Raw genomic sequence first — 26,908 nt, 5'->3', positions numbered from 1 at the left:
TTTATGGGGAAATCATTCCGTGTATTTTGCTAGCGCAACGGTTACAGTTGAAACAAACGTGAGACGAAACACTTTTATGCCGCACACATTGCCGCAGTTACTCTTTGGAGAAAAAAAAACTTTTGCGAAACGAAACAGTAGCCGCGTGGCTCAAGCTTATTGACTTGTCTTGGTCATATTATGCAGGTACGGGATCGTACCTTCGATGTTGGGACTGGGTTGCAGATACACCTGACTCGGTAGGCTTGTGTTGCACAGTGCCAGCACATTCGTTCTTGCAAGCTGTTCCGGCGATAGTGAATGCAACAGGTACACGTTCTCTTTATCATCGACACTGCGAACAATTCCTATGGGAAGTGAAAATATTATTGAAAATTCCTTAAAATAACGCCCAACCGCTTTCAGTAACGTATGCATTAAAATATGGTCTGAGTTTAGCTGTTTTTCATACGACTTCCCTGATGCCGTGTGTTATTCTATCTAGAGAACGGACAAAGTGTGGAACTGTAGTCTTACAGTCAAACATCACGATAAAATACAATCAAAAATCTAGAAAGAGCAACTGAACGTTATTGTGGATTTTTTTATAGTTTGGATGGCCTTTGGTATGGTTATGGTCAACCAGTGACCAGTGACCGATGGTTTCTAGACGGCTTATTTTACATAGTACTCAATCACAATTTGCTTCCTTCAATTATTTTCATTAGATTTTTTGTTCATCGCCACTCAAAGCCAGTACATGTTTTAATGCATACGTTGTTAACCAGCCAACCAAACACTTACCCACACCGAAACAGTTATACTGCCCGGTTTCATCCTTTTCACAAAGATATACCAACGAGGCATTCAGGGCATGCAACAACATCTCTTTCGAAGGGCGATGTTCGTCACGCGTGATTAAGATTTGCAGATCATTTACGTTAGCCCTGTGAAGAAGGGAAAAGTTATAGCCAAGATCATTTACTACGCGCCTAAAAAGGTAAACCAAAAATTAGACGGCATTGTCGATGCTCGGCGATACTTACATGTGTGGTTTAACATTTGCAAACGATTCGTCCGAATCGCCCAAAATCTTTACCAGCTGTGCCATGATCAATATGGTGCGTCGTTGCGGTGGAATGAAGGACGCTTTGCATGGTTCGTAAGTGACGTCGAAAGTGTGGAAACGATAATTGACGGGATTCGATTTCAGCTGTACCTCCTCGTACAAGATATTAAACCTAAACTCATTCACCAGCTCGGCCTTTAGTTGATTGGCATAGTTTTGTGCTTTGATGAATACTGTGTTTTTTTTCGATTGCTTCGGAAACGTAAGCTGTATCAGGTCCGTTGGTTGCAAAAGCCGTATGATCGCAGTCGTTAGCTCCTCACCGAATCCTGCCACATAGCCCATCGTATTGATGATCCATGGCATCCCGCTCAGTTCGGGATGTTCGGTGCAGTACTGTGCCAATGATCGCACGTTCTGCACGTACAGTATCGGCGAAGTGACCACATTTAAGCTTCCAAAAAACAGACATTTTTCTGGTTGCACGTTCGCAAAACATCCTACACCGAGGATCGCTTCCTGCACGACGCTAACACTTATCGTTTCCGGCAAAGAAAGCAACGGCTGGCCAATGTCTAGATCGACGAGCAGGATCCGCCCAAAGTGTTTGATGTGCCGGTTGATCAAATATTGGCAGAGGGTGGATTTACCCGCACCCTTGCCACCAACTACCATCAGACGGCTATCCGGTTTCAGCTGCACCGTATCCCAAGCAGGATTCGCTTTAAACAGTGGAACGTCTGTCACTGCCGGTTGGAACAGTGAAATCTCTAGTAAAGTTTCTGTCCTGCTGAATGGCGACGTTTGATCCAGACTAGCCGCAGTCGGGAACAAATTGAAATCTGAAAGCAGCTTACACACCAACGGTACGGTATCGCTCGCATTGAACGTGTCCGCTCGTAGCAACACAAGCGCACCTTTTGCCGGATCAAACTGCTTCACCAGCGCGGCTATGTCGGACTCGTAAAAGTGTGGTCTAAGCTTTTGGCAAATATTACCCAATGCTCCTTTGCGGTACGTGGCCGGGCTTGGTACAGGTGTAATATTAATGGCGTTGTACCCTTCTGATGCATACAACGTCCGTTTTTCGGCCGTATCCAGCGTGTAGCCCAAAATTTCAACTTTCCCACACAGCACTTGCACGGACAGGTGACCATAAACATAAATGGGGGCTTTCAGCACCACAATTGACATTCGTAAGTCTACCGCATCGTAAAATGTATACGATGTGTCGGATGCTTTAGTCGGTTTGGGCTTAATAATCGATTTCTTCTTCTTAGTTCCTAATTTTTCACTTTCCACATCATCCAGTTTCTTGCCTTCCTCAACCGTTTCTACCTGTTTTATCTCGGTGGGTTCATCCACTTTTTTCAAGCCATTATCGATAATCGAACCGGAAGCTTCCTCACTTTCCACATCATCCAGCGCCTTATCGTCCAGTTTCTTGTCTTCCTCAACCTTTTCTACTTGTTTTACCTCGGTGGGTTCATCCACTTTTTCCAATACATTATCATCTATAAGCGGAAGTTCGATTATCTGTCCATGTGTGATGGATTCATCAAACTGAACCATCATATCGTCGGGCAATTCATGCATAACGGCTGAACCAAACGGTACATGAATGGTATCATCGGGGTTGGTTAGCCCATAATCTTCATCACCGTCACTGTCGTATTCTTTCTGTTCGTAGATATACTTCCGGTAATTGCTGTCTGAACTGGAACTGGAATCTAACGATTGATCCTCGTCCTCATCGAAGCTGGCGCTCTCGAAACTGGCGCTCTCGAAACTGTCCTCTTCTGCGTCGCTATTCATGCTGTCGTACGACGAAAAAGTACTCGAATCGAACGAAGCATCATCTTCATCATCGTATTCATCGACCGTTGCGTTTCCGTTTTCTATTCCATCAAATGAAGAACCATATTCTTCGTCGGTAGTCCATTCGCTTGTGTCCGAATTATTATCGTCAACCGCGTCGGCCTTTCTCTTGAATGCCACTGTTTGCAATTTGGGGCTTAGTTTAGAACTTGCAACTTTCTTACTGTCCCCATTATTAGCCTTATCCGATTTGATGTTCGCAAATTCAGTATTACCCTCCTTACTGAGCTGACAATCGCCGCTCTCAACAACCCATCCTGCTTCAGTAGTAGTTTGTTTGCTGGCCTTTTTCGGTCGCTTCGCTGCAGAGGCATTTTTTCCATTGGATGTACCTTCAACATCCGTCGGATACTGTACACTACGCTTCTTTGCACGTTTATTAGTAGTAGCATCGTCTAGATTATAAACGGCAACAGTTTAATATTTGTACAAACATGCAAACAACAGATGTTTTCTTACCTGTTTGAAGAGATTTTGTCACACCATTCGCAGAATTGTGGTTTTGTTTATGCTGCTTTTTCTTTCCCATTTTGGCCCCCGCGCAATCTGTAAAAAGGGCGAAAAAACATTTACTCTATTGTTGCTCTCGAACAGCTCCACTCGCATGCGAAACGATAGAAGTTTCTAGACCCTGCATGTAAGTATTCTGCACATTTGGCAAGCCACAAACCTTAAGATTACGTTTCAATTCTAACAGTAGGACACCTACTTGAAGTATAAAATTATAACTATTGTGTGAAACAACGCAATCGTTAAACTTTCTTAACCCGCTGTTGACAACGTTTTCCTCGAAATACAGCGTGTTGTTCAACGTAAATTTTGCGATGCGTGCCGGCCGTTTGACAATTCTAGTCATGTGTCAAATTGGCACATGCTGACAGCTGTCTGTGCGGTCGTCCGTTAATTCATCGAATTTCGACAATTTTATGTTGGCCCCGTTTCATGAAGGAGTAACATTATCCACAACATCTAGTGCAATGAAATATCTATCTATAGCCACGAGGCTGTGAAATTTATTTCATTATTTTTCTGTTGGTGTTTTATTCTGGTCAACAAAAAACACATAAGAAAAGGTAGCGACATTTTTTAAGGGAAAACAAAAATGCGATGAAATTCGATGAAAAATCTAGTGGGTAAAGGATTAATATAAAAAACAAAAAAATGCAGCGTAGCTCTGTGGATTGCATAGCCTTTAGGCGCAAAAAGTATTACTGTTTTCGTTACAAGAACATTGGGCTTCTGCTATTACAACAGGGTCAAATGAGTTTCAAAGAGTGGAGCTTCAACAAGAAGACTATTGGAGCCGAATTTATTCATATCCCGAGTCCGCCTAGTTTTGAAATCTTACCAAGGTACTTGGCGGGAAGCCGAAGTAAGACATTTCAAAGCGTTCTTCGGCAGTTATCGAAGCCTGAGTTAAAAGATTCAGTTTCCCTTCCCGGAGTATGCCGTGATCCTACACAGTATATAATTAATAGTTTTCAGTTTTATTAGTTGCTTGATTAATTTCAAAATGATTTATTCATGTATAAATAACGAAAGTTGTTCTACAGCCGAGCAATTTTAAGTCCGAGCTAACATGTTTCCAAACCATATACAAAAGCCCAAACCCCTAAAATGACCCATAACGGCTAGTTAAAATACTAGCTCTAAGAGCTAATGTGGCCTTAACTGTCGTGTGAAAGGACCATTGTTAAATTAACGAACACTTTTTGCGCCTAGAAGGTATGCAATGCACAGAGCTGTGCTGTATTTGTTTTGTACCGATTACATTTATTCATTAAATGAAAAAAATGAAACTTAATTTTTTTCTCAATTAATAATATGTCCCTACACTTGGCGTGAATAATCAAAAATCGCCAAAATAAGAAATCTCTCAAAATAGGTATATATTTTCTGTTATGATTATATATGTCAAAGTGTGATGACATTTAAATCATGAGCTAACCTGCTACTCCCACCTCTTCGCCTTCCTGTGTCGTTGTTTTTGCTCGTTCACGTCGTTTTTCTTTTCAGGAAAAAAGGTGTGTGTAAAATCCAAACATAGAATTTCCCAGTCGCTTTTTAAGGTGATATAAACTATTCTTTGACTGAAAGATGTTATAATATTCGTGAATAGTGTTAACATAGCTGCATATGGTGCTGTAGAAAAAAATAAAACAAAAAGTGTTCTTTTTTGGTTTCACGCCCAACATTTGACCGATCTAGTGTTTTTCTCCGGCGCAGTGACCGTAGCAACCAGAGCTAAACAACGGAGCATCGAAACCGTTCAACCGATCATATTCACAGTGCCATCCCGAAAGCGGATGTTCTAATTTTTCCTAGTTGAACTTTGCGCAACAGAAAGTGCAAAGCATTCCATCTCGCAGCAGAACTGCCTTACGAAGAGTAATTACTCATAAAACACACAGTGGACGACACGTCTGCTGCTGCGTTATTGCGCCGAGCAAAGACAGTTTTCATCGAGTGAAAATACTAGCTGCGTTCTTCTTTCGTTGCAACCAATGTATTTGGTTTCGTGTTCATAATTCCTGATCGGTTCGGTTGCTCGGTTTGCTCAGCCTTAAATACTTAGCAAAAGTGTTTTCATCCTGTTTTCTTCTGTTACTATAGCTCCCCCCCTCCGTCTTCTTTGCCCTTTCGCTTCAGCAGTGCGGAAAAGCTGAACACAGGTACACACACGCGCGCACACATACGCACCAGGAGCGCCAGACACAAACGAGCGAGCCCTTGGCCCGACGAAACGAAACGTTTAAAAAAAAAGCAAAAAAAAGCCCCGAAACCCGCGGTTTGGCCAAAGCAGGAGCAATAAGTTCACGATTTTATAAGTAAACGACGTCCGAGGCAGGAAAAGCACAAACGCGCGTATACGAGAAGTAAAGAAAAGGTACATCCATTGTACAGTGTTTTGTTTCATGTGTGGTGTAAGGAGATAAGTAATGTGGTGTCTTTCATGCGTCTCTTCTCCAACTAATTCAGGTATTATTTGTTTTCATCTGTAATCTACTATGTTTGCATTTCGTTTTAGCGCACCCTATTGCTTCCCTTTTATCTCTTTGTACGTCCCGCATCCTTCAGCGCGTACGCTCCAATTTCCTTACCTAGTGCATCTGATGAAATTCCTTTCTATCGCATGCTTCATGATGTTAGCATTTCGCCTTTTACCCTTTCTATCTTCCAACAGCTTCCCATCTGTCTGAAACCTGCTTTGTCACGCTCCTGCTTGTTTAGTATCGTGTGTAGATGCTTCACTGTCGTCTGTCTCTGTGTATTTTCTCCGTCTGCTAGCTTTTCGTAGCCTTCTAAGATGCACATTCTATGCCATCGTCAGAGCGTTTACTAGTCGTCAAATTTCGTTGTGCGTAATCTCTAAATGCATGTTGCTTCACTTTCGCATGCACTTGCAACAGTGTCGAATCTAAATGTCCGGACGAACGGAATAGTGTGTTCTCTCAAGAAATAATATAAGCGAACCCCCCACTACACCTGACACAGTTGGTATTCCTCGGATTGTTTCTCGCACCACGAACATCCAACGTCAGACGACGATGAGTTGGGGATGTTGATCGAAGACGCTCGCGCAACGCGTTCGGTGTGTGCTAGCGAATGTTTCCATAGCAGCCGCCAATGGAAAACACCCACTCATAACACACCCACTCAATCACGCACACACTGCCAGAGAAACATGCTGCTGTAGCGGTCGGTGTCTTATGCTGCTACAAGCCGTCTGTCTACAAGCAACGTTCGATGAATTGTTTGAAGCACCAAGTGCAACGCACACCCAACCGGTCAGATATATGTGTAAACTACCGAAGCTAGGATGATGATGATGATGATGGTTAGCCAGACGGAACTGGATCAAACTCGCTCCAATTACTTTTGGGAATGGGTTCTCGTGTTCCGCTTGGCAGCAAATAAGACAATCGCATGTATATGCTTAACGGTGGTGGAATCGACGTTGATGTGAAAAGGTTCTATACTACCATCCGTTCCATACCAGCATGGCTTTTGGGTTCACCAGCACTGGCGGTTTTTTTTTTGCGTCGATTAAATGATTAGGAAAATGTTTGTTTTCTTCCGCTTCACTGGACGGATCATCCGGCAGAAATCCCTACATTAAGCAAATTATTCATTTTATTTATTTCTTTTGTACTCGATAGTAAACAATTATGTGCGTAAAATTTGAAATTTTCCAAGCTACATGTTTTAAAGGCCATCGCAGAATGTTTCCTTTCATTTTAAAGAATTCATTTTGCTACGCTGCTGTGACTTAACAGGTTTAGTTTAGGCCTTTTGATAACCCAGGCTGTCCTTCAAGTTTAACGTTAGCAGAACGATTTGCTAGCAAGCCAACTACCATCCATCAACTCGCTGTGTTGTGTCTGATTATCTGTACGATTCATACTTTGCTGTTATCTGTTAGCTTCCTATCTCAAAATGGTTGTTAGACAAAATAAGAAGCGTTGCAACGGCGATTAGAGAGATAATTTATAGCTACCGAAAAGTATTACAACTTTTTGCTAAACAGTTCTAAACAACGAGTTTTTTGGCTAATCTACTGTGCATCCCCGTGTAACAAAGTCCAAAAATTGATCACTCTCAAATCTAGAACAGAAATTCCGAAGGAAGATCAATCGAAGAATGGAAAATAACGATTAAAATCCAAAAAAGGGTGAGCCATTCAGAAGGGGGAATGAAATATTGACCATATTAGATTCAAACCTACAAACACACTCTTTGCTTGTTTAGACTGAAACAATAGGTTTTCCTCCGTGCAATGTATACTTTGCAATCGATTGTTTTGATATGAAGTTTTTTCTATTTAATTGTTGGCTCTTTTCTATGTTATTTATCTTTTCCTAAAACAAAACGCACAATAATTTACAAAGTCAGCATTTGACCTGTATTGTTATGGGGCGTCCGCTGTGGAAATGGTATCGGCGCTGCTCTGTCACATGGCAGTACGGACCGGTGATCAAATCCCAATCGGGCCAGACTCCCGTACACAGGACTGACTATCCTGCTACGTGAAAAAAAGTAAAGGAAAATGGGAGACCAAGGTCTCTTGAGATTGTTTGGTCACAAAAGAAGATGTACAGTAATACTAATCGTGTAATCATCATCAACTAATTCGCGCCTGTGGACAAAGTCATACAACGTGAGTGCGAATCATGAATTTTTACATTCATACTTGCACTCTTTTTATAAAACGTTCATGGTGTTGCAACGTGTGTTAAATGTTGCCAACAGGAACGCGACATGTGCATATACTTGTGTGCTTAAAAAAATATATTTGAAGCTGGATAAGTTCAGAACTCTGTTTTCAGATCATTTGTCAGTCCAATATTTAAAGATTTGGATCTATTTATTCACCTTTTTAGTGCATATGAAAGCAGCAGAACGCGAAAAAAATCCCGATGTAACCGTTCATTTGTACTTGTTCGCTACTTTTCGCCCTGAATGACAGGCGAAAAAATGAAAATCTTTCGTTAAATAGTCATGTCGGCTGATGTTTCGTTAAAAGAAGAATCTTAACGAATTTAGCGTCATAAGCTCGGTATACAGCTGTGGCTGTGTGTTTGGTGTGTATACGCACGACCGCTTATCGTTTTTGGACGAGCGTGTGTGTGTGTTTCGCCCATGGTCCGTAGCTGCAGTGGATGTGTGTGAGTGTAGCAGCAACAGCGCCTACTTTAGCTTCGAGAAAAAGCTCCACTCCCCGTGTTTGTCCAGTCTCGTCGTCGTCTTCGTGGTGTGTCAGTCGTCATCGTCTTTTTAGTGTGTGGTGCTTACGTGAAAAGAAGCAAAGTTCGAAAACGGTGCATAGAGTGAGTCAATTCCGTTCTTCCCTTCCTGTATGATTTGTTTCATAGCGTACAACGTTTTTTGTGCAAAGGAAGTTTGTACTGCACGCAACGTGTTTGTGCTTTGTACGGTTGTACTGTTCCTTAGTCCTGACAGCGGACAGCAGCTCCATTGTTGGATGAGCTCGACTGAATCCCGGGCAAAGGAATTTTTCCAAAGCTAATCTGAAGCACACATACTGTTCACGTAGTCACAGTTCCGAGAAGCAATAGAACCGAGTACTATCTGGCCCACTCATCTCGACCGCTTTTGCTAATTTGCCTGTGAATGTTTCTTTCTTCTTTCTTTTTCATATCATCGCCGTCTTGAACATGGAAATCATCATCCGTGTGCTCTCATCATCTTGCTGGTGCGCTCCTCTCTCGTCGATATGGGCTGAAAATAAATCATCCCTTGTCCCCCTACTACACTGCACCATCGTGTAACCGTTCCGTTCTACCTGAACGCGCCCGTCCACATGTTGGTTTGATCGGATTCGTGATCTCTGCGACACGCTGGACATCGGAACCGGATGCGTGCTAATGTTGTCCCATGCCGTCATCTTGGCACGAAATGGGATTACTAAAAAAATGATACCTATCGATGGTATTCGGGGCGCCTATGCTTGGATGTGCTCATCCGTGAAACCAACCTTACGCGCGTCCCTGTCGACCGCCACCCAAAAATTTCACCGATCATCGATGGTCCCGGTCCGTTACCGTGCGTGTGCGTGTGTTTGTGTATATGACGCGTACGTGGTGATCATGTGCGTTTGTGTGTATATGTGTATTGTTCGTCCTGCATGCGCGCGCTTTATGCTGGTAAATGTTATGTGCGCGGTTGGCCTGTGGTGATATTGAAAAAAAAATAAATAACCGAACATCGTTCGTCACCATCGGCTACATGTGTTCCTGGTGGGATGCGTGAAAATGTCGAAAACTTGCTGTAAAAAATGTAAATTGCTACCATAACGGGCGACAAAAATGAACGACATCGCGATCGCCATGATGATGTCTCAAAATTCCACCGATGACGATATCTCCCTTCATGTGTGCGCATTGGTGTGTGTGCGATGTTTCCGGTGCGATTGTGTGTACGGGGAAACGCTACGCGTAACGCCTATGGAAATTTGAAATGCTGTGTGTGTGTGTGTGCGTGTCTACTGTGTGATGGTATTGTGCGCGCGCGTGTGCGGCAAACGCCTTGTTGCCCATCGCGGTTGTATTGGGTTGTGTGCGCGTTGCGTCCGATTGTGTTGGTTGCTTTGTGATTATCCCTCCGTATCGTTGGGATCTTTCGTGACACAACTAACAAAAAAATAAATAAAACAAAAAAAAACCCTTCGCTCTGGTACGCACGCCGTGCGTAATTGTGCGCGGTGTTTATGATTGTGTGCGTATATTGTCGTTACGTTACGTCGCGTACCTTTCGTATCGCCTGTCACCAACGGTTGTTGGTGGTGCGTTTGTAACGTCTACGCTTCTCTATCCGACTGTGGCCGCACTTCGCATACAACGTACTCAACCACGCTCGCTCTCTCTCTCTCGCTCTCTGTGCCTACTTGGTACGTTCTTTCTTTGGGTGCGGATTTGGTTGCGTTTCGAACGTGTATTTCTTGTTGAAATATTTTCGCGTCTTCCAACGACGTCCGGTTGTGCTGGTGGTGGTGGTGGTGTATGGTACCCGTTCACCGTCACCCGGCTATATCTTGCGTGGCGGATCATACCGTTGTCATCGCGTTCGTGTTGGTTGTTTCTTAAAACCATCATCCCATCGTTTCTGTTGCTACCGGTTCGATCGGTTCAACAATTTGGACACTGGTGACTGGTGCGCGTTCTCATTGATCCCGCTGCTGCCTCCAATGGGTGAAAACGTCGTTTATTGAATTCGTCGTTTTGTGTCGCGAACCGCCATCATTACATTTTCACCTGGTTTCTTGGGACGGAACTTCTGATCACACAAACAATCACCCTACGTAACACTGCAGAACCAATGGCTGCTATCAGGAAAAAGCTGGTGATCGTCGGCGATGGTGCCTGCGGTAAAACCTGTCTGCTGATTGTCTTCAGCAAGGATCAGTTCCCGGAGGTATATGTGCCGACCGTGTTCGAAAACTACGTAGCCGACATCGAAGTCGACGGCAAGCAGGTGAGTCATACCTTTCATCGATACTGCAGCAACCCTTCTGTATATGAGTACGCCACTCCTTACTTTCCATCCACTTCACGATCATGTGATGAAGAATGGTGTATAAAATCCAACATTGAACAATTAAGCAATGGAACGCATTTTAACGATCTATGAACAGCAACAAAATAAGCCATCATCAGAAGGATTTTCTATTTATCATCTCTTTTGGTTTTTAGGCTAGTAAGTTCTTTACTGATCTGTTCCTGCGTTTTCGACGTTCATAAAAAAAATTTAAAAACACAAATGTAGCCTTGTCCATTCGATGTTAGCAACCAGCAAAAGACCTTTCCGATGGACATTTCGTTCGAGGCCAAAATAAAAGGCCTGGAAGTAAAACCGTCGTCTAACGAAGAAGGAAAGTTCATCCGCTGTGGCGAACAAAAAAAAATGCAAAACATGGGTGCGTTTTCGTATAAACAAACACCACACTACAGCTCGTTGGTCGCGGTGGAAACACACATGCCCGTGGCAAGAATAGAGCGGCCACGAGTGTTTGTGGTGTGGAGAACCAGTGGAGAAGATTTTTGCTTGCGTTCGCCTTTCTTTGCTGTCCGAGCAGAAACAACCACTCGGGACCGCTAGCTTGAGAACCGCGGACGACTCAAAATAGGTTGACGGGAGAGAGAGAGGGACAAGTACGATGCAAGATGGAATGTCAGTAGATTCAATTTTCCCTCTACAAGATTGCACATCTTATCCTATCTTTAATCCACCAAAAATAGCTACAAAGACAAAATGTTCTAGCAAGGGCAAATAGCTACTAAATATGGTAGGTACCTAACAAGGTACGATTTTGTGGCGTGTGTTTTGTGTAGAAATAAATTTCCAGTAACCGAAAGGTTCAATGCAAATGTTTAGCAAGCAGGTTTAGTCTTTGAGGCATTCTTCATCTTTTGCAGACGATGAAAACCACATCCCTATTAGTGATGATGATGGTGTGGTGTACCATCCAACCGCCCGTAATATAACAAAGTGTTCCTCTTCCGTCCGAGAGTGAGAGTTTTATGGAGTTTTTATGATGCTACGGCGTCGGCAAGAATAGCCCTATCCGCACACTTTACCTCGTTAGCTCTTTTCGATTTCAAGAACGCGAATGTCCCATTCCTCTGTCCTTCTGTTTGCCATTTTGCTTCCACGTTTGCAATTGGACGGGACGCCGCCGTGCACCCGTTGTGTGTGATCGCGAAATGATCATGAAAGTTGCTTCGCTTTGTTAGTTTTGCAAAACCGACAAAAAAGAGTCTGGTATGGAATGGAATATACACAAATACACAAGCGGTTACGGGTAGTCGTGCTGCAGCAGTGTGCCGTGTTCCAGGGCAAGCCAGGCAAGTTCCAGCACATTAATGCAGATTTGTGTATTTCTTCTCATTTTCGTCTGTTTGGGATAGTCCAATCCTGCAAGAAGCACTGACATGAATGAAAAGCGAGACAATCTGAGACCATTTAGCTGAATTTGAGCCTTGCTTCCTTTAACATTAAGAATTCATACGTTGCGAATTAATTGAAATCGATAAACCGCGAATCCGAGATTTAGATATGATGGATACACATCATTTAAGTTTGCTTTCTTATTGCAATCTAACAACTTTGTTTTATGCAAAGATGTGTCTGGGCAGTTCCATTTTTTTCCACTTTGATCCAAATACCCAAAAAAGAGCTATAAAATTCAGTAGACAACAACCCAGTATTGTAAATTAGAATGTTTATTTCATTCCTTTGCTTCCTTCCGGTCACGAGCTACTGTGGGATGGGCATATTAAAAATCATAAAATATTACTTACAAATTCATAACGAATCTTTTGTTATCTGCATTTTTTTTGTATTTGCACAACACGGCCGGCAATTTGTGATGTGCCTTTTCTCTTCTGTTGTTTTATTCACAATTGCCACCTTTCGCTTGTGTTGTGTGCGTTCCTTTTAAATTCCGGTTTGTTCCAAAATGTGTTCATTTCTTTTATGTTACTTGTTTTTTTTTTCTCGCTGGTTTTCCCCGACCTAGCATGCTTTATGAAACAGACATGCCTTCAAGCTGAGAGGGGTCACATGATTCAGTCAAGTAGCGAACCCCGGCTGACCGTTTTATTGGAAACGTGCATCACATTGTTAGACTATTTTTTAATATATCGAATACATTCTACTGTAAAAGTTTGCATCGTTTAATCAACGATTTGTGTCTGAACAAAATAAATGTTCGAATTCGGAATGCTATCAGTAGTAATATATTTATTATTATATTTGCCATTTGACAGGCTAAATCAAACGTGTTTTAATGAAGACTTTTGTGCGCAAACGTTTCTCAAAAATTATCATGAAAGTATCTGGACTATTAATACCAAACAAAAACATTAATCTATAGCCAGTTAATACAGCATAGTTTATTAAAATTTTCTTATCGATTTTGCGTCTATATGTTGGTGCTAGATTTGCTCTATGCTGATACAAAAACTGCTTTTAAATCGTCTTCTTTGGTATGTGTGTGCGTAACGGTGCTTTATTTTTTCGTTTATACCTTGGCAGCTGGCCAAGGGATTAACAAATTGACGCACAGACTCGACTTGATGTATAATTATCGCCGTTAAAAGTCTACGGCAAAAAAAGCATCAAAACGCAAACGAACTGAAATTTAAATAATTATTTAATGATGATAAGTTCATTATATTCCATCGTTGATTTTATTATATTGTTATGCCATAAATAAAAAAAGAATTATACAAAAAATATTCAATAACGATTGAGTGAAAACTTGCTAAATTAATCTCAAGCTGTATGATGATGAAAAGCTTATTTATCTGTCTATTCCTTCGAAATCTCATATATTGCAGATATGTTAAAAAATTAAACCCACCAAACACAAACTTCCCTCCCTACTACTACCTAACTTACCTAACTTCTTTTTTTCCAAATGCACAAACATCCGAACTGGATTGCGCGCGCGCACACACATTCACCCGCGGTCAATATTTATATGATTGAAAAGCAGAATTTTGACTTCACCGTTTGCTGCTGGTGAGAGATGTGGTTTTTTTTTGTAATTCTTATTTAAATGCTCTTGTTGCTCCACGTTCCTTTACGATCAGTCATCGCCTTTTTCAGACGTTGATTTGCACTCGAAAATCGGTTTCGCGGATACGGCAACGGTGTGGCTGCTTTTCGTATGCCTTGTTCCATCATTCCGGGTTTTTTTTTCTTGCGTACGCCTGTGTCAGGCGTCAATCAAAATCATGTTCTCTAAATCCCTTATGACCAGAGAACACTACCTCTGGCGTAGTTTATTCGTCTGAACACTAGTAACACTCTCTCCCTCTCTCACTCTATTTCTCTATCTTTGTTTAGCATTAGCCTCGAGTAGTTGAAAAGTGCTTTTCACTAAATCCCGTTTCCAGCGTTTCTAGCTCAAGTTTCTGCGATCGAGCATGCAAATTTGAACATTATAGCACACACACACCATGGTAGTGTGTGTCCTCGATTAACTAGCGATTGGACGTGTGCGTTTGTATTTCTCGCTGCGGTATTGTAGTCTCTTTGCGCAAGATATGAGACGAGATCGTACAAATTTGTGAAATTGTCCGATGTATTTTGTTTCGTATTAATTCGGGTGAATAGTGATACTATGAATCATAACTAACTAAATACAATGTTGTTCTCCAGAGATAAACACGTTACAAAGACATTTCGTAATGCGAGCCTCCTGTTGTTGTATAGTGCATCATGAAATTGTTTCAATAAGAATAAAATAAGAAGACAATAAGAAGGAACCGGCTAGTATGGTCAGTCAAGAAAACTACCGTTCAAGAACAGTCTCATTTTGTAAACGGTTTGAAATTCCTATCCCATTAGGTCACCGATGAAGCCTCGCGGAATTGATGATTTCTTATTCCTTTCGCTTGGCTTTACTTTATTGTGGCTCTTTTCGTATCGATCCACAGATAAAAGAATTCCAACAGCAATGCAATGGAACAGGGTTTCCCTCAAAAAAGCTTAATTATAGGAGCATACCAACAGATAGAATGTAGCTGGGAACATTTAAGACAAACACTGCAATGTTCGAAGTTGTCCGTTGTTGCACCGAACTGTCATATCAGAATATAAACAAACCATACAATGCATATTTTCTTCATTTGCTAGTTTTGAAATTCTGTAAAAACATTTTTAATTTTTTTTGTACAAAATTTTCACTATAGTTGTATGGCATAGAGCAATTAACAAATTTAAACGCATTTCTTGAAAAAATAAAGTCTTGTTTGAATACAATTAGAATCAAATGCAGAGAGATGAAGCAGTAACTAAAACGATTTGGAAATTTAGTTAATTTAACTAAAACGATTTTGGAAATTAAGTTAACGAGTTGGTAATTTTGGAAATATTTAAATGTTTCCTATAATTCACTTAGGGCGGGGCCCTAACAGGCCGGTTCCACACGACAGGATCGGGTATTAAATCCCATCCGGACCGTCCACCGTAGCAAGGACTGACTACGTGGGTACGGGATACGAGTTAAAAATAAGTCTAGTAAGCTAGAAATGGCCAGCATGACCTCAGAGGTCGTTAAGCTAAGAAGAAAAAGATAAATCGCTTAACGAATTAAAAAATGGAAATGAAATATACTGAAATACATTTTAATGTTCTGCGCTACATTTAGTTCCTTTTTCCAGAAAAAAGCATTTGGATGCTTAAATGCTGCTAACTTTTCGTTCATTATCGACTGGAAGGGAAAATGAGCTTATGATTTGAAGATACATTTTATCCCAAATGTTTTCCAAAGCTGTTTGACAAGTTTATAGAAATATGAACTAACTTTCATTATACGCTCCTTTCAAAAGATAATTTGAACAGAGATAACAAAAGAACTAGAAGTTTATGGAACTTATAAATTTAATTACTCCGGAAGTGTAAATTCGGACAATAGCGAACACAGAACAAAACGAATCATTCAGATATGCTACAACTTGGATGATCAAACCATCTCTCGATATTTGATAAATTGAATGTTTGGTAATTTCTAGCTTAAGCTATCATATATACCAAACTTAAAAATGATTTTTTACGAATTCCTTCTTAAATTGTTAATACAGATATTCTGAAAACAATATGATAAAAAAACGAACAACAAGTGTAACACAAGTTAAATTAATCATAAGATAGTATGATAACAAAAGATGATCGAAAATGAATTATCGCGTACCGCGAATATGTGCTCTGTTTTCTCTCGGATAGTCTCTTGACAAACCCTGTAATTCGGTTTCGATGATCATTATAAATTTTCCATAAAACCTACGACCATTTTTATGATCAAGTGGATACGGTTAATTGGAGTTCAGTTCCATCGTTCTCTCTTTCCCTAGCGCTTCCTTTATCCCGATGTGGCGTAAGGGTTTGGAACTGGCACATTGTTATTAGTGCAAAATTTTATTCTTCCGAAAATTGATCCTCTCTCATTAGGGAAAACATGATTGTCTGGTCAAAACGGAACGATAAAAGATTGATATAGGGATAGTGGAAGAAACGTATTTCATCACTGAAGTACTAAATTCTTGCAGTACTCCTTTTTCTTAGCACGGGTTTTGTGTGGAGGGAAATTTAAATATGATTTGCTTTCGTTTTTGTTAGAAAATGTTTTGATGTTGTACTATTTTTAGCGCAGTCTGACGAACTGGTTCAGCTTGTGTTCCATTTTGCTGGAAGTTAAAGATTCTATTCGTCCCAGATGAATCAGTGTTGGAAAATTTAAATCTTCTGTCTTTTAATTTTTTTTAGAACTATTCCGCAGAACTAGAGAAACCTTTGGCATGGCGCTTTTTTGCAGTCCTGTTATCATGTTTCTATTTTTATCACTTAATCATGTGAATGTTGATTGATGTGTAAGTGGAATAAGCTTTTTGATGACTTCTTCTCTCACAGAACTAGATCGGACAATTCAAGGGATAAAAAAATTAACGAGTTAAAAGTTTCATTTTAAATCCACAAGTCCTCAGACGACTCGTAACGATTCACTTAAGGCTCCTGGCACCCTTCACTACTGGATTTGATGATACTGCTGGGAATGATGATGTCAGTACCATCGCTTAACTTACGAAGACGAGAACTGACCCCGACATCTCGGCTTTTGCCGGTGTATTTTCGATGAGCTCACGTTCCATGTTCATTGTGCATATAAAGGTGAATAATAAAATTCTCTCCATTTTTCTATTTGCCACGGAGGCCAAGCGAAACCTTTACCTATCGCTGCATCTTGATTGCAACTTGCTTTTTCACATGTTGTTATATTACAGCACAAAACTCGTCCGCGGATCGATTATTTTACCCTTACCACACGCGGCTAAGATTGCTATCTCCCGGGTGGGTTTCGATATTCATCAAGGAAAATAGACACATTATCATGGGCTCAATTCATACTCATACAGATCGACCCTCAATCAGTCAGATTTTTTTTATTAATGTAAATTAATTTTTACGTAATTTGTGTTACTTCTCGTTAGATGATTATTTAGTTAGTTAAATACTTACTTTTTTTGCATGTTTCATTTTCTCCCATTTTCCAGTTGCTGTAATAAAGCTGTAATAATATTATTGTAATCTTAATTTTATTTTAAAGCTTTGTTTTGTTTCGTTAGGCAGCTGCACGATTATTGTACGGCTGTTTGTCGTCTCATTTGCATTGCACAAAACCATAATCAAATGAAATGGAAACGAGTCTTTGGCCACAGGTCTAATGTGTATGTGTCTGTCTTTCAGTATTACGATGCGATGAACTATAGCAGCTAGCGGCAATGCTAGAAACCGGAAATAATTTTGCAATTAGTCATCGGAATGAAGAAAAAAAAGTTTTATCTCACATCGGTTTTGACTTGATGGTGTAGTAACTGCCCCACTACAAATACAATCTCCCGAAACCATCCTCCGTTTCCAACAGCCTTTCAAATCGAAGGGAAAGTTCGCATAACAATCATCCTCGTCGTTTGTCGTTATTGTTTATTTCGGAGTATGATGCAGTTTTTGCAGGAAAACGGGTGCTAGCATAATGCTTGGTGCTATATGTGGGTAGTAGTAGTAACAGCAGCTGCACTAGGGGGTTTCTGTCCGATTCTAGAAGAACGTCCATCACGACGCTCGCCCCTGAAGCGCAACGAAAGATAAGAAATCTGGAAGAAACACTATCAAATACACACCGTGTTGTAAAGCATTTGCAACGTCGTCACCAATACATACGCCCAAATGAAATGGTGTTTTTTTCCCATCGTTCGCGGATAGTACGCAACAAAATTCCCTATCGCGCAGGAAAGAGGCTAAAAGAAGGAGCCCATCTCCCAACGCTCCACAGCGCATTGTCTCGTTTCGCTGTGAACTTTGGTGAGGTGCGAAGAATTTATATCACTGCAGCAAAAGCGTAGACGAGACACACGGCATCATCGACATTTGCTGCGGGTGCGCGCACACGATTCACTGATAAGAGAAAACTCACCGATAACTTTCCTCGTAACGCAAAACGCAATCCACCCACTCCCTTTCCCTCCCTTCCTCTGTGCCCCTCTGCCCCTCTGTAATGTTGTCGCCACGGTTCACACCATCGTTTGTTTGGTGTGGTGATGCATTTCTCTTTTACCCTCGTCTCTGTCCTTTCGTCCCTTGTTTCTATCACGCTGCCTGACCTCGGCCTGGAATATTGGGTGGCCAACCCTTCGGTAAAGAGATATCGAATGGTGGCGAATGAGGGCGAAAGACAAACTCAAACCCCCTGCACGTGTATGTGGTTGGGGAATCTTGAGAAGAAGAGAAAAAAAACTCATTCGCACTATCACCATCAGCATTGGAACGGGATAGTGGTTTATGTTGGGGTTATAGTGAAAAGCGGAACGATGGTTTCCTTGTATGTTTAGCTGGTAGAATCTGACCAAAAAGAAACACTCCAATCGAACCCACAGACACACACACACACGCAATACCTGGTTAACGGGGAACGTCGATAACGCTAATTTTATTTTACGTATCACGATCGCGAAGGAAGGAAAACTGGACGGCAAATCATTGAATTGTGACAATTTACTTAGCGCCAAAACACACCTTTCTCCGGGTTGGTATTTCGGATGGAAAAAAATAGAAAGCAAAATACGGGCTACGGTGAATCGAGTGAAGGATTAAATGTCCTTTTCCTCTGTCCGTCCATTGAAGCGTTTTTACCCCACGCTTAACTTGATCACTGAATTTCCTCCTCAACTTATGGCGTCTAAATGCATACACAGGCCAGCAGTGTCCGATTTTCTAATCAAACAAGAGAGCGGAATTGAGTGTGTGTCGTCGACCAGGCATCGAATACGATATTTCTTTCCGCTTTCGCTGTTTCGTCGTTTCCGTCTTCAATATCTCTTTGGAACTAAGGTTGCATTCCAATCGAGATGCCCTTCGATCACGTGATCGGTCGTCTGTTTGCTGAACTGAAAAGTTTTATTTTTCTTTTAGCTGCAAATATCATTCTCTTATCGTTGTTTCGAGCTGAACAAAACATTTAAAATGTTTTATTTCAATTTTAAAAGAGAAATGAGAAGAGAATAGGTATTTGTTGCTAAAAGTATATTGCTATTCTTACTTACAGTAGTGCAAAGCATGCTTTCTTGTAATATTCGATATCAAGCATATGAAGAAGAAGTGAGTTTGCTGTGTCGATCATATAGTAAATCCGATAAAACGCGACCCAACAATACGTGTCCGTTGTGAATCTTGATTGGACTATGTGGCAGCGACACTTATATATGCAAGACTGTCTTATTGATTAATTATCATATGATGTATAGCCCTTCATTAGGTAGATTAGGATAAAAATATACGAATATTTGACAGCCCCACGTCTACAGTGTCAAATTAAAAGATGTTTAAAATGAATTTTTATTATTCATTGTCCATAGCAAATTATTCTTAAAACACTAATTATGAATTAACATTTAAAACTTTCTATAGGTCGAGCTGGCGCTATGGGACACGGCTGGACAGGAAGATTACGACAGACTGAGGCCGCTGAGCTATCCAGATACCGACGTTATTCTCATGTGTTTCTCTGTTGATTCGCCCGACTCGTTGGAGAACATCCCCGAAAAATGGACACCTGAGGTAACATTTATATTCATCGTATGCTTTGAACAAATGTTTGGCCGTTTGGTTTGTATGTTTACAATGAGAGCATAGTTATCTTTAATCTTTAAAACAACATTAAAGTGTAATAACAAATGCGTTATGTTATTTTGTACGTTGTAATATTGAATGCGTAACACTAACGTAACGATAAAAGACATTATGTTAGAATACTGTTATCAGTACACGCTTGTTCCCTCTGCATTACCGAATGGTACATTATGACTCACATGCAATCTCGGCAGCTGCGAGACATGGCATGATTCGCGGTGATCGTAAATGCATGAATCATTTGATTACTCAATGTTTCCGTTTGAAGATTTTATTCTGGCGCTACAAGGAGGTAGTGCATGAGTGAATTTAGCTGCAATTACGAATGATTTTTCATTATTTTCTAAGCAAATGCAAAATTCTACTACTGAATAGCAATAGAAATTGTTGATTTTTTAATAATGATAATAAAATACAGCATATCAACGCACCTTACTTAAATTTAATTCTATTCCTCTCCATTCCACAGGTCAAGCATTTCTGCCCTAATGTACCCATCATCTTAGTTGGTAACAAGAAAGATCTCAGAAATGACTCTCACACTATTAAGGTTCGTAATCTACGACTGTTTATATTATCTTACCTGGTACTAATATTTCTTTTCCTCTCTCTTATATTTGTTTCTCGTACGGATGAACGTATCGCGCCTTGAAATGTTACAGGAATTGGCCAAAATGAAGCAGGAGCCAGTCAAGCCACAGGAAGGACGTGCGATGGCCGAGAAAATAAATGCATTCGCTTATTTAGAGTGTTCGGCCAAGTCTAAGGAAGGCGTCCGCGAGGTGTTCGAAACTGCTACGAGAGCAGCGTTACAGGTCAAAAAGAAGAAGAAGAGTAAATGTGTTCTGCTCTAAAAGAGCAAAGCCAGCATTGTGCTCCTATTGCGATGTGTTGCGCGCATAAACACTGAGCTGATGGTGAGAAACGGAGGAAACGAGTGGCGAAACACGATAGGGAGAACTTGAACAACGGGAAGAAATAGTGCGTGGAAAGTAGGGAAGAAACGTGTGTAAAGAGATGGCGGTAGATAGATGGCCAAGCGTTATCAAACTAATAACGTTCGTACGCCAGAGAAAGTGAAGACGTAATTCGTAGATAAACGCCACATGCATTAACAACAACAGCAGAAGCCTCAGATCGAAGCAAAGAATCCTTTTTTAGAACGAAAAAGAAACATCTTTCGAACACCTTTCACGGAATAGACCAAAAACAAACAGAAACAAACCCACACAAACATAAAAAGATGCAGAAGCGATTTAAAATGATACAGGATTACGCTGATCCACGGAGAGCCAAGACGAGCCTTACAGTTTTAAGGGCAGCAAGAAGAAAAGTGAATCACAAAAGAAAAATTAGATCTACATGTGGTAAGCCTCAGCCTTTGGTGGTGTCAAGATCAAGTAATACTAGAATTACTGCGTCCTAGAGAAGGTAGCGTAGTCTGCGAACGCCTTTTTTAAATGTGTACCTAGCGTAACGCATGCGAGATCACTGAAGACGACTGCTTCAACGGTATCAGAAGAGAGGTGTCGTTTTCTAACGCCACGCAAGGAAACAAGCACACGCGAATGGAATGTGCACACTCTAACCTGCAACACTGCTCTGTTCAAATCATTTTATAGTTCCAGAACAACACAAACAAGAGCTTTGAATTTATGATGGATAAAATCAAGTTGTCCAGCAATCACTGCGCACACGTATCAAACGCGTGTACAGTACGGGGTTTTTCGATAGGGTAACCGCAACAGTACCACATTTGCCGTGCATAGCCCAGGGAGAAAATTTCGAAAGTTTCCCGACGTTCATGTTTCTCATATTTGGAACCCCCCATTTTTCCTGTTTTTATCTACACAACATAATACACACCTACATACATACATGCATGCATAAGATGGCATCTATTAGATGTGTTTTTTTATTATTAACTATTTGGTAAGCGGTAATGTAAACATCATGGTGTGTGCAGAAAAATGCAGCATGAAAAAAAACACTAAATAGTCTAAAAGAGGACAATGTTAGGAAAGGGCATAATGATAGATAACCAAGCGCTCATCACACTCGAAGATAGCAGTTGATAAAAGAGGAAGAACAAATAGACAAACACAGACACACTATTCAGTCACACACATACACAATGTAGGAGAACGGTGATGTAGAATAACACACTATTCTTTTAGCCAGGAGCGCATGAATCGTTCGTTCGCACTAGCATATTTACAAGTGTATCCGAGCAGAGAAAAAGCAGTAACATACATAAACGCCCATCCATGCAATACGAGATTATAATCGAATGATAGAAGCGCGCGTTTGTAATACGATGACCCCGGCAAACGGGCAACATAATTTGGATGATCAGGTGTAAGGAAACATTTAATTGCAACATCTTTGTGTTGCTCTAACCTTTGATGTTTGCTACTCGATTGTATAAGACAAGCGGTGGTCAAAATCGGGCCATACTGCTACACGTCTAGCCCTATCAATACTTCCCGAGAAGCTCGCAAGCAGACACCAGGTGTACTCGGATTTTTAAATTAAACCATCGGTATCAGATAGAGCAGTGGCGCATCCAGAACACACATTATTATTTGGCAATGAAAGTGGAACAAAACCTTGGGGAAACAATTGGCGAATGGTCGTTGGGATCGTCTAAATGCGCTATAGCAACAAAAATGCAAACGCGAAAAAGAACGAGGAAGTTGAAACGGATTTAGGATAGTAATAGGGTAACACAGATTAGTGCGAGGAAGAGTCAGAATTTTAAAAAAGAATGCAGAAGAATAAATTCTAACCAATGATAAATGGAAACAACAAAACACAACACACAAAATCAAAATCAATCCGATTGTCTTCGTGGTGGTGGTCATGGTGGTGGTTTTTGCGCGGGTTAATGGAAGAGTGGAAGAAACGAAGCGAAATTGTTATTTGCGTGTTCTTCTACATTGCTACTGGTTTAATGAAATTGAGGAAATGACCATACAGGTGTATTTCTATGTTTCAAAGGGCTCATGAAGTTCAGGTCGTTATTTATTCTATTCAATGGATGTGGTGTTGTTTGCCCGTTCGAGGTGTCCCGAGTTCCAGAGGTCCCATTGCGTTGGAGTTTTAACTGGCAAGAAAATGGTGAAGAGGTGAGTAAATAAATGATTAGAATGAAATGTGGGCGACGCAATAATAGACTCTTTATGTTTAATTGGTTTTCATTTTAGAAGTAAATCATCTTGTAATTCAACGAAAGAAGCGTATGGTATTTGGACCAAGGCAATCAGCAGGATGCCTCGGAATGGAGACATGCACGTACATTGCGAAAGGATGAAAAAGATGAACTCGGTGGATAAGTAAATATGTTTGTGAGCGAACGATTCGCCGTTCGTACCAAATCAGACTCTCCTCTTTTACAGTGCTGCTGCTACACCGTTTTGGTTGGTAGCATCTGTTACGATGTGTATGTATGTAGTGTATCTTCCTAGTATGTTTAGATTTTTTGGACAGTTTGTGAAGTTTATGTACTCCCGTACCCGTATGTATTGGGATTTTAGCGCGTACGAGTGTGGTCCCTATTTCTGGGCAGCACAATACACTGCTAGAAAGTAAGGTAGTGTTTGGAAAAAGGGGATGTTGAAGTTCAGTATACTCTTGTGTCACTATGCCCAACTCGTGCAGTGTTCTGTTTCGGGCCGAGCCGTACTGATGTGATCAATGTGTATCTTATTGCGCGTGATGCCACATAGCTAAAGAGAAAGAAAAAAAGGAAAGAAGAGAGAGAAAGTGGGATGTAATTAAGAAAGGGAAACTGTTCCCAGGAATATTTGTGTAGAGAATTAGCTACGCTACTACACTGACAAAAATCGGGTATTTTAGCATATACATTTAAGTAGTAATTTTGGTATTCTCGGTGCATTGTGTAAAAATGTCATCTTTGTAATGCAACAAGTCCTCGCTGTTGTTATAGGTGTGTTGTGTCCATCTCGTAACAAAGTGTTTCGTATAAAGTTTTAATTTGTTTCCCAATAATTGTAAGCGTATTGCACTGGAAGATGAATCCCATCTTCCCATCTTATGACTGCAGTAATCCTTTGTGGTTTAGTTCTGGATCAGATTCAATCCTATATGTAATGCGCACAATCATTGTGTAACTAACCGAGATCACAGAAAACAATAGAAAATACGTGGCCATTCTCTCCTTTGCAGTATGGGTATAGTAGAAAAACGAGCTCTAATTCAAAACCAATTGAACCATTTATAAAACCACTCACCAAAAACTTCCCCACCAAACAGTTTACAATTCCGGCTACACAGAACAAAGATGGAGAGTGCTATTCTCTTTTACACGCACTGGAAGAATATAGCGTCCGATAATGTGGTCGGTCGGTCATTATCTGTGTATGGCCGGAGACGTTACCATTTTGAATGATTTTATTTTAAAGGTATCACTACCGAGACATTGAAGCCGGAGTTCTTTATTGCAATCCCGTTGTGTGGGAACGACAGGATGGAAGCATCGTAGGAAATCATTTGGACTGAAACACTCTTCTGTAAAAGAAGGAAATACACACACGCACACGCAGACAGTGAGCGATTGTAGCCACTATACATATTATTGAAATATAGTAATTTCTATTTCTACTACTAATCCTACTAAGACTACAACTACTTCTTATTCGATCTAAGGGACATGAAAACAACTCTGCTGGTGATGGTTAGAGAGGCGATGATATACAGAAAAAAAACTCGATAACGCTTTTTAGATACAGAGATAGGCCTTTTACAGAAGCTATTGAAATTTACTGAACACCCTCGTATGATGTACTTTTGCCGCGGAGCATACGCGAATGAATGTTCCTTTTTCGTTGCGCCCGTGCCAGAGACATCCAGTGTATGTGCTTATTCTATTGATTGTTACGGAACGACACCGTTGTGCAGATAGTTAGGAGTCAAAATGACGGCATCTATGTAATGCTACTTCTCGCTATGCCCGGTTGAATGTTGGCACATTTGTGCAGCAAACAAATGGGAAAGCAAATTTTTAATATGGGTTGGTTTGGAGGGAAGAGTTGTGTCCATTGTATTGTTTCGTATTTTAGTATTTCGTTCATTATTTTTGGCACACTTGACGATGATTTGTTAGGCAAATGCGTTGACAAAACGCGTTTATTTTGAGAAGGAAATCTTCCTCTAGCATGAGAGGATCATCTTTACTGTGTGAACATTTCCGTTTTGTTTTTTTTGTTGTTGTATGCAGCGCGTTTGTGCGCTTTCAAAGGGTATTGAGAAGGATATTTTTGTACCGAGTGGGAAAGGTTCTTCGTTACCCTTTCGTATCATTGATCGCTGTATAATGAAAATTAATCGCATTAAACCATTATTCCTTCTACGTCCCTCAACCATTTTGCATGGTGATAACTCTTAAGGAACATCATAACTAAACCAACATAGATGTATGCTTTCGAGAACACAAATTTTCACAATTAAGTGTCAATAGAGAAAGCCGCAAGAGACGCGATTGAAAAAATCCCAACAAATTTACCGTTTTTGCTGTATAGTGCTAACATAATAAACTAAACTCAACAAGAAAATGAAAAAAAATCCGAAGGGGTAAATCAAAGATTGGCGTTACGCTTGTGATGGTACATATATAAATATAGAAACACATTTACAAACGAAAGCGTTGAACAAACGAAACACGAAACATTGCCACATTTGACACAAACGCAGTGAGCAAACTCCGCAGATACTTTTAGAATTAATCAAAGCTCGTATCAATTATACAATTCAAGCCAAAATGGGCAGATGATAAGCTACATTTTCATACAGACTCGCACCAGTAACATGGATCATCGGGTACAGATCATTTTTGGGAACTGACGCAGTGATCAAATACAGCAGAATCGTACACACACCTTCTCACTCTCATGCGAAAGGCGCGACATCGTACATCTCTTAGAAATATTATAGATAAAAATTAACTAATTATTAAACAGAATAAACAAACAAACAACCAAACAAACGGCGAAACAAAGATAAAACCACAATGAAACACAACACGGGAAAAAAACACGAGAGCATGATGGTGCTGGAAGAGGAATTATGTTTGTTTTAAAATGGAATCGACATTCGTAACTGAATTAAAACAGAAAATAAGTATCATACCAGCGCATATACATGTTGCCGAATAAGAGACTTAGAAATGAGTACGATAAACGATGGACAATTGATAATAGATAGGCAGAGAGAGGGAGAGAGATAAGAGAAGCAGGATTATGAATGAGAAGGCAAATAAACATAATTGTTTCGCGGACGAACACGAGTGTGCAAACGCACGCATTCCGTAAACCTTTGCTACAGACGAAGAGCAGGGCAGGAAAGTGTTTGCATCTCCTCGTCGTTTTTTGGTTTGATTTTGATAAGCTTAGTAAACTACTATTGCTGCTCTTATTTTTACTGCGAAACGGGAAAAGGGAAACTATTCTTGGTAATTGTGCAGAACGACAGGAACTGAAACACTGTAAAGAATATTGGAAAAGGAAGAAAAAGCGCAAACAAACAAACAAAAAACAACAATCCCTCGGAAAATGTTTTTAAAACTTTATTGATTATGTAAACGATCGCAGAATGCAAAACGATAATGGAATGTAAAGGGAAATAAACCTATGTTTTCAAAAAAAAACTAACATGGTTCTCTTTTTTGTACGTAACAATAACACATGTTAATGAATTTACAAAATGTATGGTAAAGAAATTATGGTATGGTCAAAGTATGGTATGAAAATGTATGGT

General features: G+C 40.5%; 2 protein-coding genes and 1 long non-coding RNA gene across 8 annotated transcripts; 1 reads left to right on the top strand and 2 right to left on the bottom strand.

Annotated features, from left to right (window-relative positions):
* Positions 1-12: 12 nt before the first annotated feature.
* On the bottom strand, positions 13-3,792 carry LOC125771873 (polynucleotide 5'-hydroxyl-kinase NOL9). The gene is made up of 5 exons (XM_049442996.1): positions 3,597-3,792; positions 3,386-3,472; positions 1,026-3,321; positions 784-926; positions 13-347 (listed from the first exon to the last, which is right to left on the bottom strand). Exons 2-5 carry the CDS (start codon positions 3,453-3,455, stop codon positions 157-159), a joined length of 2,700 nt encoding a protein of 899 aa, XP_049298953.1. The 5' UTR covers positions 3,456-3,472; positions 3,597-3,792; the 3' UTR covers positions 13-156.
* Positions 3,793-4,880: 1,088 nt separating this feature from the next.
* On the top strand, positions 4,881-26,798 carry LOC125771909 (ras-like GTP-binding protein Rho1). Of its 6 annotated transcripts, none has more exons than XM_049443068.1 (7): positions 4,881-4,995; positions 5,579-5,905; positions 10,758-10,918; positions 19,913-20,062; positions 20,604-20,684; positions 20,797-23,262; positions 23,341-26,798. In XM_049443068.1, exons 2-6 carry the CDS (start codon positions 5,866-5,868, stop codon positions 20,986-20,988), a joined length of 624 nt encoding a protein of 207 aa, XP_049299025.1. In that variant the 5' UTR covers positions 4,881-4,995; positions 5,579-5,865; the 3' UTR covers positions 20,989-23,262; positions 23,341-26,798. The 6 variants fall into 6 exon arrangements, with proteins under 6 accessions (XP_049299025.1, XP_049299026.1, XP_049299027.1 ...); XM_049443069.1 differs by having other exon boundaries at positions 4,933-4,950; XM_049443070.1 differs by lacking the exon at positions 4,881-4,995 and having other exon boundaries at positions 5,508-5,813.
* LOC125771918 (uncharacterized) lies at positions 17,526-18,389 on the bottom strand. The gene is made up of 2 exons (XR_007419425.1): positions 17,797-18,389; positions 17,526-17,733 (listed from the first exon to the last, which is right to left on the bottom strand). It is a non-coding gene; the product is annotated as an uncharacterized LOC125771918 (long non-coding RNA).
* Positions 26,799-26,908: the final 110 nt, after the last annotated feature.

This window comes from Anopheles funestus, chromosome 3RL (genome assembly GCF_943734845.2).
Source record: "Anopheles funestus chromosome 3RL, idAnoFuneDA-416_04, whole genome shotgun sequence".
NCBI lineage: Eukaryota > Metazoa > Arthropoda > Insecta > Diptera > Culicidae > Anopheles > Anopheles funestus.
This window is presented reverse-complemented; position numbering and strand designations above follow the sequence as displayed.

What these genes read in the sequence shown, in the direction of transcription:
- LOC125771873 (XM_049442996.1), bottom strand. Translation starts at nt 3,455, where the DNA reads ATGGGAAAGAAAAAGCAGCATAAACAAAACCACAATTCTGCGAATGGT. An exon ending in GACAAAATCTCTTCAAACAG is followed by an intron (nt 3,322 to 3,385) that starts GTAAGAAAACAT and finishes TTTATAATCTAG; the next exon opens with ACGATGCTACTACTAATAAA. An exon ending in GTATAACTGTTTCGGTGTGG is followed by an intron (nt 348 to 783) that starts GTAAGTGTTTGG and finishes CACTTCCCATAG; the next exon opens with GAATTGTTCGCAGTGTCGAT.
- LOC125771909 (XM_049443068.1), top strand. Translation starts at nt 5,866, where the DNA reads ATGTGGTGTCTTTCATGCGTCTCTTCTCCAACTAATTCAG. An exon ending in CTCTTCTCCAACTAATTCAG is followed by an intron (nt 5,906 to 10,757) that starts GTATTATTTGTT and finishes GTAACACTGCAG; the next exon opens with AACCAATGGCTGCTATCAGG. An exon ending in TCGAAGTCGACGGCAAGCAG is followed by an intron (nt 10,919 to 19,912) that starts GTGAGTCATACC and finishes AACTTTCTATAG; the next exon opens with GTCGAGCTGGCGCTATGGGA.